At 38.5% G+C, this 12,116-nt stretch overlaps 2 protein-coding genes across 10 annotated transcripts in view; one reads left to right on the top strand and one right to left on the bottom strand.

Moving 5' to 3' along the window:
• Positions 1-3,051, top strand: part of fancl (FA complementation group L) — a 63,703-nt gene extending 60,652 nt beyond the window's left edge. For both annotated transcript variants that reach the window (XM_073051044.1, XM_073051043.1), the window contains 3 exons: positions 2,567-2,683; positions 2,767-2,838; positions 2,917-3,051. In XM_073051044.1, coding sequence (XP_072907145.1) covers positions 2,567-2,683; positions 2,767-2,838; positions 2,917-2,958 — 231 coding nt within the window. In that variant the 3' untranslated portion in view covers positions 2,959-3,051. The remainder of the gene's footprint in view (positions 1-2,566; positions 2,684-2,766; positions 2,839-2,916) is intronic.
• The window catches only part of LOC140730502 (serine/threonine-protein kinase VRK1-like), a 252,495-nt gene continuing 242,648 nt past the window's right edge, over positions 2,270-12,116 (bottom strand). For all 8 annotated transcript variants that reach the window (XM_073051035.1, XM_073051039.1, XM_073051040.1 and 5 more), the window contains one exon: positions 2,270-3,498. In XM_073051035.1, the coding sequence (XP_072907136.1) occupies positions 3,160-3,498 (339 nt within the window). In that variant the 3' untranslated portion in view covers positions 2,270-3,159. The remainder of the gene's footprint in view (positions 3,499-12,116) is intronic.

Here is a 12,116-nt window from a genome sequence, read left to right as displayed (position 1 = left end):
CGGAGGATTGGAGGATAGTTCATGTAGTTCCGTTGTTTAAAAAAGGCTCTAAAAGTAATCCGGGAAATTATAGGCCGGTAAGTTTGACGTCGGTAGTAGGTAAATTATTGGAAGGAGTACTAAGAGATGGGATCTACAAGTATTTGGATAGACAGGGACTTATTAGGGAGAGTCAACATGGCTTTGTGTGTGGTAGTTCATGTTTAACCAATCTATTAGAGTTTTTCCAAGGAGGTTACCAGGAAAGTGGATGAAGGAAAGGCAGTGGATGTTGTCTACATGGACTTAAGTAAGGTCTTTGACAAGGTCCTGCATGGGAGGTTAGTTAGGAAGATTCAGTCGCTAGGTATACATGATGAGGTAGTAAATTGGATTAGACATTGGCTCAATGGAAGAAGCCAGAGAGTGGTAGTAGAGGATTGCATCTCTGAGTGGAAGCCTGTGACTAGTGGTGACAGAGAGATCAGTGCTGGATCCATTGTATCAATGATCTGGATGATGTGGTAAACTGGATTAGCAAATTTGCTGATGATACAAAGTTTGGAGGTGTGCTGGACAGTGAGAAAGGTTTTCAAAGGTTGCAGTGGGATTTGGACCAGCTGAAAAATGGTAGATGGAGTTTAATACAGACAAGTGTGAGGTATTGCACTTTGGAAGGACAAACTAAGGTAGAACATACAAAGTAAATGGTGAGACACTAAGGAGTACAGTAGAACAGAGGAATCTGGGAATACAGATGCATAATTCCCTAAAAGTGGTGGCACAGGTAGATAGGGTTGTAAAGAGAGCTTTTGGTACATTGGCCTTTATAAATCAAAGTATAGGATTTGGAATGTTATGGTGAGGTTGTATAAGACATTGGTGAGTCTGAATTTGGTGTATTGTGTGCAGTTTTGGTCACCTAATTACAGGAAAGATATTAATAAGGTTGAAAGATTGCAGAGAAGGTTTACAAGGATGTTGCCAGGACTTAAGAGACTGAGTTACAGAGAAAGGTTGAATAACTAGGATTTTATTCCCTGGAGTGTAGAAGAATGAGGGGAGACTGGATAGAGGTATATACAATTATGATGGGTATAGATAGAGTGAATGCAAGCAGGCTTTTTCCACTGAGGCTAGGGGAGAAAAAAAAAACAGAGGACATGGGTTAAGGATGAAGGGGGAAAAGTTTAAAGGGAACATTGGGGGGGGTGGCTTCACACATTTAGTGGTGGGAGTGTGGAATGTGCTGCCAGATGAAGTGGTGAATGCGGGCTCACTTTTAACATTTAAGAAAAACTTGGACAGGTACATGGATGAGAGGTGTATGGAGGGATATGGTCCAGGTGCAGGTCAGTGGGACCAGGCAGAAAAATGGTTCGGCACAGCCAAGAAGGTTCAAGAGACCTGTTTCTGTGCTGTAATGTTCTATGTCGAAAGCTTTGAAATATAGCATTTAGCATTCCTACAGGAGATTGGAGATTTCAAACGATCGATCCATTTTGGACATACAGCACGATAAGGCTAAGATTCTTACCATTGGAAAGCTGTTCCTCACATAGAGATGGTTCATTTTGTAGTTGATCTCCACTTTGTGTCAACCAAAATTCTTAGAGTGAGAAATACATTGACAATTTCCCTATAATAGAAGGATGCCATCAGAATTGTAGACAATCGCTGAGGTTCTGGCATAGGAAATATGTAAGGAGATTGAGGGGATGTTGTATGTTTTGAGTTTAATTTACTTATCTGAAAATAACTCTCTAACAGAACAAACTCGTAGTCAAATGGACTTCACTTCATGACTGCCTCTAATTTCTCCATATTTGCGGAGATGCTTTCAGCTATGTCAATCCATCAGGCAACTGCTACTATGAGAAATTGTATTTAACTTGACTGATTAACCAATTTATGACTAGAAGTTAAGTTGCTGGGCACTTGCCTGCTTACGAAGTTGAACCACGTGCCTTTTGCAGCTGGCTTTTTTCACTTGCCATTACTTGTACAGATGAAATGGAAATTTTACAAGCCCTGGCAGAAGGCCTCTTCTTTAGTGAGACCCCACAGAACAATATGGTTTCTGACTCCGTTTGGACTTGGGATGGTGGTTATAGTATAGAAAATGTAGTCTTGACAGTTTTCAACCAGACTTTCACTGCTGATCTTCCAGAAGTGTGAGGGCAAGGATTTTCCACTGAGCAGTCTGACCCCTTAATCTGATGTATCTGGGTAAAAAGTTATCACTAGAGGTTGAACTAATAATTACAGTTAAAAATTGCTTCAGGCAAACTGCAAGTGGAAGTTGTAGTTAAATGTTTAATCATTGTATTAAAAAGAAATGATTAAAGCATACACATGGTGAAGATACAATGAGAAGATGAACTAATCAGTATGTTACAACAGTTTTAAGATAATTGCTCATCTTCACTCTCACTGAAAAATTACATTTCAAATTATGGCAAATTAATGACTTCATATGGTGTTAAGCAATCCAAATTTTGGACTTTAAATGGAGTGGTTACAGTTAGCTTACAGTTAGAACAGTAATGATGAATTCTCAACAAGGCCACATCTATTTATTTGACAGAGTTTAGGCATGGAGTGTGGGATTTGTTACGCCTACCGCCTTGCCTCATCCATACCAGATCAAGTATGTGATGATCCGCGGTGTGGGCAGCCGTTCCATCAGGAGTGCCTTTATGAGGTGGGTATAATTGGATTCAGTATTTTAAAACTGCCTTTGACTTCAGAACTGAAGAATTCAAGTGAAAAATGTTTAAATTGCAGTGGTTAAGAGGTCTACCTTCTTCAAGACAAAGTTTTAACATCATCTTCGGAGAATGCCCGTACTGTGGTAAGGTAAGACAAGGCATGGGAGTGGGATATGGAAGCTGAGTGAGGTGGAGATACTACTAATACATGTTCTTCTCTTTACAGCCAATCACAGCAAAGATGATCATCAAAAGGTGCTCTACCTGAACAAACCACCCAGCATTCCTTTCAAGGATTCTCTCATTTTTGCAACATTAATAGTTCATGACAACTGAATTAAAGACGTTTCCATCACCCAAACATTTTCATGTGTTTTCATTCCTCAAAAATTCACATCCTTTCAAAAGAGATCGCTTGCACTGAAAAACTGCTTTTAGAATAAGTTACATTTGTACAAAAATGAGAGTGTCAATATACCAAAACCAGAAAGATAATTAATGTTGACAAAACTACAACTGCAGCACCGTAGTGCAAAATGTCTGATTTGATTCTTTGATTCTGATGCACTGGTTCAGCTTCAATAGGACTAATCACCTGAACCACTGACCTTTGCTTCCTGGTTTTATATTGTTCTGAAAATTCAGTTACCTCTACCAGGTTTGAAGTAGGCATTGCAGCCTCTGTCATCTTTTCTTTAAACTTCAACATTTCTGAGCATTCAATATCACTCAAAATGTTACTCTTTCCTTTCATTCGATTTTCTTGATGAACATTTTGTCTTGTTGATCTTGGTCTCAATACAGGTACCTATAAGAGGAAATATTCAATTACAACATTCATTACAGGCCATCCCATTGAACAAACAAACCAGTGCTGCTTTTATAAATGTCTTTAAGTTGGAAAACAGACAAAAACCTGTCATTGTTAACTGAACCTCTATAGCATTGCAATAAATGGTATCAAAACTTGACTGATAAAGAATAATTACTGAAGGTTTTGTAGTTCACAGGATCAAAAGACCTGTAAATGTATCTGCCTATAGAATTTAATGAGAGTCCCTGCAAATGCAGCTACATGTGCAAGTCCAGCTTTCATAACTAAACACTGTAATAAATGTTACATCCAATCCAAATAGCTTTTAGCACCCACAACAAACCTTTATACTTTAACGCCATGCTTAAATTAGCAAACACTTTGAAATTTTCAGATCACACTAATATAGTGGGCTAAATATCAGAAATTGAAGTGGAGGTAGAGAATCTAAAGGCATGGTGCCAAGACAACCACCTTTCCCTCAAGTTCACCAAAATGAAGGAGCTCATCATTGATTTCAGGAAGCTGGATGGAGGACACACTCTGTATCTGTAGGAGGTAGGGATGGCTGAGAGCTTCACGTTCTAGGGGGCAAATATCATCAGGAGTTTGTCCTGGATAAGCTATTTTTACCACTACAACTAATAAATCAAAGCAGCACCTCAAAAGGCCAAGGATTTCCCCAATGCTCAAGGGATTGGTATGGGAACTGTTCCATCCAAGAAAGTGAAAAGTTGTTAACATAACAGAAACCAGTCTTTCTTCCTTCCATCGCCTGTCTACCGTTTCCACTGCCTTGGGAAAACAGCAAACATAATCAAGGAATCCTCCAACATTACCCCTTCCGCTCTCCACCCCCCCCCCCCCACCTGTCTTTCTCCTCCCTTTGACTGAAGAGATATAGAAGTTTGAGAGCATGTATCACCAGACTCGAGGACAGCTTCTATCCTACTGTTATCAGACTCTTGAATAGGCCTCTCCTAACATAATGGATGAATTCTTGATTCTCCTCATAGCCCTTGCTTTCTCTATGTGAATCTCTGTAACTCTAAAACATAATTCTGCATGCTGTTTTCCTTCTGAATGTCTCAATGAGCTTATGTATAGAAATACGCTATATGGATGTCTCAAAAACCAAAAGCTTTACGTTGTATCTCAGCACATGACAATAATAAACCAATATGAATGTTACACCACAAAAGCAAATAACAATCACCTTTAGCACATCATAGAGTTTAAAAATGCTTTGCAGTACATCACAATGAAGCCCAGGTCAAATTAAATGAGTTCTACTGGTTCTTCTGCTATCTTCTTTACTGGGTTGATTTCAACATCAGTAGAACTGAGAATAAGGACTAGCATTTAGGAATAAAATATACCATCAACCAGTATTATTTGCAATTCAGGCCTCACGCTTCTATTTGTTGGATGATAAAGCTGAACAATACTTAACAGCAAAATTTTACCTTGATCTAATGATTTACATTTGGTTTCCATTACATCTTGCAACAATATCAGCAGTTTTGAGTTATCAAGCAGCCCAGAAGTTGTTCACCTAATAAAGCTCTCCTGAAGATGTAGTGGCACCACATGGATTTGGATTAACACCCCCCACCCAGAGACACAAAATCTCTGTTCTTACTAAAGTCGAACACTGGAAGTCCTGCAGAGTTAAACCAAGATTGTGTTGAATGCCACAAGTGCATCAGTGCTTTCTGAAGAGCCAATGCAGGGACTGAGACCTGGATTTCGACAACAATTACAGCTGTTCCTTGATTGTAAATTACTCTGTGATGTCCATAAATCATGAACAATGTCATATACATAAATAATGATAAAACAAGCTCAAGATAACAATGTTAATCATATTGCGCAAAGAAGATTATGAAGAAGGTTGCTAGAATTCAAGAAAGAGATTAGGCAAGCTATGACTTTATCCATTGGATGGCAGAGGACCTTGGAGAGGCACAATAAAATCATGAGGGGCCATAGATAGGAAAGAGAATCAACAGCTAGACTGCATAGATTTAGGGTGAGTGGACAGATCTAAAAAGGGATCTGAGGAAAACATGCAGATGTGGTGTACATATGGAAACAGCTTCCAGAGGAAGTTGTAGAGGCAGGTTCAATAACAGCAGTTAAGTATCACTTGGAGAGGGACGTGGCACAATTATGGGCAAATGGGAATAACTTATATGGGCACCTCAGTCAGTATAGGTGAGTTGCGCCAAAGGGTTCCACTCCTTATCCTTCTCCAATTGCTTCACTGGCATATAAATTGCTATTATAAACAGGGTCAAACAATAACATGAACTACCCCACAGCAGAGCATTAAATGGTCTGGAACTGGAACATCAGAAATCCCTCACATATCACACACAGAATTAGGAAGGGTTGCTGGTAGTGAAAGAGGCTATCACCAACTACAAGGGAATTTTGATCAGTTAAGGAAGTAGGTAAAAGAGTGGCAAATGGGTTTCAATGCAGATAAGTGCAATAATAAAAAATTAGGCTTAAGCAGAGCAGCCATGTTGGACAGGGTTAGAGTAGGGAACTGAGTCTTTGTCTTTCTTCCTTTATTATTCCACGGGTAGAGCAGTGAGAATGGAACCAAGGACTGTGGTCTGTTCCTCTGACATGATGCAGGAAGTTAGTGACCTCCGGTTTCCCTAATGCATACACCAGCAAGACGTGCATCCAGCTACAGCTCCTTTCAGATTGCGTGAGGGAACGGGAACTAGAGCTACAGCTTGGATGTCATAAACTGGATCAGCAAATCTGTGGCTATCTATGACACCAAATGTGTTTTCCAACTCTCTATGGTTACAGCGGACTTGAGTTCAAAAGATGCTAACAGTATTTAAATACACTGAAAAGAACAATTTATTGGAAACTAATCAGACCAGGAGTTTGTGAACATATTGTTAAATGTATTTTGAAGGATTATTTGCATCATTTATAATAATCATATAACTATAATAGATTAAAATAATCAAGGCCAGACTACAGGAGTCCAACTTTGAAGGTAACAAAATGGACAGTCAGGATGGAAGTAGTCTAAGTACATTTCATCAAGGCTTTTGACAAGTCTCAGTAAAACCCCATGAGGTTTAGGTGCAAATGGCAAATTGAATCTGGAACTAATGGCAAGAGGCAACAGGTTATTCCTGAAAAGAACAGCTGGGAGCATATTGGCTGTGAGGTTCCATTGCTCTGAGGATTAGATTAATGACTTTGATCCCTACCTAGGACCCTTGAATAGAGTTTGCAGACAGTATAAATATTATGTCCGGTTGAAGGAGAAAAAACATGCTATGACAGCACCAATTTACCACGAGAAATGAAAGTCGAGATCATTCAAAGTTGAGGAACACAAAAAAAATGAGGGGAATAAATAATAAATGATAGGAAACCAAGAGATGAAGTAGTAGCTAAAGACATTTAAGTACATGCTCACAGATGCCCAAAGGAAGCAAAATCTAATAGATGAAGTGGTTAACAAAATATACGTGATGCTTTAATTGTCAAGGTACAGGTTTTAAGACTAGAGAACTCAAACAATAACAGTGTATAAAACATTAGTTAGACACCAGCCATAGCTGTGTCACCATATAATTGAAGGAAAACAGAATACAAAGATGTTGCCAAGGAAGGAAGCTTTTAGCTGATAACAGATCAGATAAGCTGGGTTTGTTATCTTTGCAATCAGGTGGAGGCCACATGTAGGTTAGTTGAGATTTATAAAATTATAAGGGGCTTCAATGGAGTGGAGAGTCAAGGCTCAGGAGAGATCCAAAGCCAGGGAAATCAATTGGAACGATAAGGGAGTTGACAAGGTATCTTTTCACCTATAGGGTAGCAGGTGTCTAGAATTCATACCTATTTAGATAACAGAAGTAGAAATCTTTACAGCTTTGATATCTACACATTTCAATGGCACAAACATGATAGATCTGAGATCACAAGTTGGAAACTCAGCTCAATCCTGATAATGGCAAGATTTTTTTTAAAATGGGGAAGAGGGTGGTAATCCTATACCAGTGGAGAGAATTTATTTAAAAGTATGTTTAGGATAGAGAGTGCAGTTCATTGTCTCATTGCAAGCTGCTGTCAATTAGTAACTTCTACGACGTTAATGCACAGTGTATAGTTAAGAACTTGTGCTGGTAAAATAAGTGATGGCAAGTTAAAATTATCTATGTACTTTTATGAACTCTTGTTTTAAAGATGTATTACTCACCCAAAAGGATAGCCTCTGATCGACTGAACTGGTTAACAGAACTGAAGTGAAAAATATCTGGGGTAAAATTTTGTCCATGGTTGATACACAACAGGTTGCACAAGCACACTTCCCTCTGCTTCTAAAATTTTTGATGGCAGTGAACAATATGACTATTGCAACAAAGTATTACCACACTGCACAGTTCAGCATGCAAACAGGAGATATTTCTACTATCTTAACATGAGACTGCACATCGAAACACTTGAATGTGTGTAAACTTGATAAGATATTGTTCAATATTAACATTCCGTTAAAATTCCTTGACTCTACCCATTCTTCTTTTCAAACGATTGTATTGAACTTTATCCGCAAACTGATCTATGCAATGGATACATGCATCACTATTTGCAATAACTTTGAAACAGACAATACATCTCGTTGTCCACTTTGGTTTGTGCTAGCCCACCATAGGCAGCTGCAGCTGTTAAGAGTGTCAAAACACTACAAGCACCAACTCATGTCCATAATACTTTTCTCAACCATTGCACCACCCTTTATGTTTTGAGGGTTCATCACACAAGGAAAAACTTACTCAGCAGCAGGTAATGCATTCACCTCAAAGAAATTAAATAAGTAAACATCTGATTAATTTTGCTCATTTTTATGGAATCCTTTACTTCAGAATGGTGAATAACAACTTTTTTAAAAGAAATTCTATTTTGGAAATGTATCTTTAGAAGATGAATTATAATCTTGAATGGAGATTTACATTTCATTGGTTGAGATAAGCTCACCATTTACTGAGATTATAGATGTTTTTGCTGCCCTGGAATCTTCCAGAAAACTTTGATGGAAATTGTACTCAAGCTGAAAGCTGCAGGAAATAGTCTTACTCAATATGAGATTTCTCTGAATGTCAAGAGCCCAGAGATGACACTTTAAAGAGATGAACAGGAGTTGAAAGTAACAGAAAATTAAAACCAAAGACTACTAGGCAACAACCCGTTTCTCTGGAAAACCTTCCTACACTTTGAAACAAAAGAAAACAGCTGTTTTCTTTTTGAATAGATTCTGTAATCAATGCGATTAAAAAGTCTTTAAGTAAACTCTGAGCTGTTCTTTAAATTATAAAGTGAATTTTGATGCTACCAATTTTTTTACCTCAGTATTTTTCCCTCTTTGCATTACTTATTTAACACACACACACACAATACACACTTACATCTTATTGTAATTTATAGTTTTTATTACTATGTAATACAATGTACTGCTGCCCCAAAAACAACAAATTTCATGACATATGCTGGTGAAATTAAATTTGATTCTCATTCTAAATTGCATGATTGTACATACTGCAAGCATGATATACCATTGTAGCCATAATTATAATCATGTGTTCCACTTATTGAAAACAAGCACCATTTGTTGGATCTTTTACATGTTACGATCATCTGCAAAATACTAAGAGTCACTTCACATAGCCATCCAAGCTAACCTTTATTAAAATTATAGTTTAGTACAATAGTCATGCCCAACTTAACTAGAAAATGCATTATTCAACAATTAAATGCCTTTTCACTTTTAGATCGTCATTACAGCATTTCTTCTGCTCTGACATATGCTACTGTGACAATTAACCTTTACTAATTCTGCATTACTTTTGACGTTACACTTTATCACATAGATGGCTCACTACTTCGCTGAATATTCAACTAATTCTCATGCAACCAAATGCAAGATCTAACTGACATTTCCTTCTGGGTGTGTTGAAAGACACCTGCCATTTTGTGATCTGTTTGATTCAACTTAAAGCCATATGAAAAAGTTTCCCATGTGCATTTCTTGGTCGTTTATTTGAAACCCAGTACTTGGTAGTCAATGGCATCTTTTGTTCTTGAGGAGTAATACTCAAAGCCTCCAATACCGGAATTCAGACCCCAGTTCAGGGACAACCGATTTTCTACTGAGGGTCTTAACTGTCCAACAATTTATTTTGAAAGTGCATAGGGAAGGCCTAATGCCCCAATAATGCATGATAAAGGATGCCTGCTTTTTTGTCTTTAATTAATATAATGGGCAGTGCATTTTCAAACCTGTCTGCCATGCAAAAGCCGTGTAGTCGAGTCTGAAAAACTTATGAAAGTCCTGTTACTTCCAACAAACGTAAACTCAGTTACCTGTAGGCCAATGCTTACTTTTCTTATATTAAACTCATGTTTTAAAAATCATTGCTATCTTTCAGTCCCAACAAATAAAGGTCTGAATTCAATTCCACAAGGAAGTGGGATGCAGTGCAGGACTCTTGCACAAGCATGAATGAATATGGAGGTTCCAAATTTGTGGACAGAACAGTGCAGAGAGGGTCATTCTCCTCCAACACTGAACTCGGATATCAGCAGCAGAGCAGGAACTTCTGCAGATTTCCCACCAACTACACTGCTAAAACCTGCCACACATCTGTTGGAATGAGGGAAGAGTTTTAAAAATTCATGCAATTTAAATATATTTCATTATCTTTGGATATTTACATTTCTATAGAATTATTTCTACAATGTTTTCTTTAATTTTAAATAATTTATGACCACTAGGAATGATTATAAATGTCAAAACATTCAAACATTTAATGTCAGTGTCATCCGGTATGGGGTGGAGATGCACCTCGACCAAAGAAGGTATAAGACACTCCTTCCCTCCGCTGGCCTGCAGGTCTCCCTTGGGCAGGGTGTAGCACCAGCTTAGGCCCCCGATCAGAGTCATGTGAAGCAATGGAAGCAGGTGGTGGGTGGCTGTAGTGCATATCAGAAGTCCTGGTTATGTGACCCATTTGTGCCATGCAGACAATCTCAGAAGAGATGGGGTCACCCATCTTGTAAAGACACTGCCAGAAGGCAATGCCAAACCATTTCTGTAGAAAAATTAGCCAAGAACAAATGTGGTCACGGAAAGACTAGGATCGCCTACATCTTACGACCTGGTGCATGATGATCAACATCATTGAGTAAGCCTGGGACCTGATGAAACCAGGTGGCAAAACCATTCCACTTGCACAATGTAAAGTATTACTAATCTGCCCAGAACGGCTTCCCTAAGAAATTTAACACTCCAGAAGCCAGCAGACAAGAAGTGGGTAGGCAACCAGTGATTGTTGTGGCAAGTTAGTATGTAAAAGGTAAAAGGTTTTTCACTTTACCCTCTGGTGATTCTATTCTTTACATGAACATGCACGTGACTGTGAAGATACATAATTCCTCAGTTTAGGAAAGATGAAAACAACCCCAAGGTTTGAGCCTGATCTCTGGCCAGCCATCAACATGAAAATCCATGCCCATGATCCGAACTAGGGTAGTTCTGGACTTCATTGTCCTGGGCACGAGAGGGGAGCTGACCAAAACTGATTGGAAGTGGACACTAGCAGGGATGACGACAGATTAGCAATGGCTGGAGTTTCTGGAAGCACTTCAGAAGGTACAGAATAGATACATCATAAAGAAGTAGTATTTTAAAGGGAGGATAACAATCATAGCTGACAAGGGAAGTCAAAGACAGCATAAAAGGAAAAGAGGGCATATAATATAGCAAACATTATTGGAGAATTAGAGGATTGGGAAGCTTTTAAAAACCAACAGAAGCAAACTAAAAAAAAAAGCCACAAGCTGAGAAAAGATGGAATATGAAGATAAGCTAGCCAATAATATAAAAGAGAATACTAGAGGTTTTTTCCAGATATATAAAGAGTAAAAGAGAGGTGAGAGTAGATATTGGACTGCTGGAAAATTATGCTGGAGAGGTAACAAAGAGGGACAAAGATGGCAGATGAACTTAATAAATACTTTGCATTAGTCTTCACTGTGGAAGCCACTAGCAATATGCTAGAAATTCAAGAGTGGCAGGGGGCAGAACTGAGTGTAATTGCTCTTACTAAGAAGGTGCTTGGGAAGCTGAAAGGTCTAAAGATAGATAATTCAGCTGGACCACATCCCAAGGTTCTGATAGAGGTAGATGAAGAGATTGTGGAGGCAGTAGTAGTAATTTTTCAAGAATCACTAGATTCTGTAATGGTTCCTCAGGATTGGAAATTGCAAACGTCACTCCACTCTTTAAGAATGGTAGGAGGTAGAAAAAGGAAATTATAGGCCAGTTAGCTTGACTTCAGTGTTTGGGAAGATGTTACAGTTCATTATTAAAGATGACGTTTCAGGGTACTTGGAAGCAAAAGATAAAGTAGGCCAAAGTCAGTATGGTTTCCTTGAGGGGAAATCTTGTCTGGAAAATTCTGTTAGAATTTTTAGAGGAAACAACAGCAGGATAGACAAAGGAAAGTCAGTGGATGTTGTTTACTTGGATTTTCAAAAGGCCTTTGACAAGGTGATACACGAGGCTGCTTAACATG

The sequence above is a fragment of the Hemitrygon akajei genome, chromosome 7 (genome assembly GCF_048418815.1).
Source record: "Hemitrygon akajei chromosome 7, sHemAka1.3, whole genome shotgun sequence".
Classification (NCBI taxonomy): domain Eukaryota; kingdom Metazoa; phylum Chordata; class Chondrichthyes; order Myliobatiformes; family Dasyatidae; genus Hemitrygon; species Hemitrygon akajei.
This window is presented reverse-complemented; position numbering and strand designations above follow the sequence as displayed.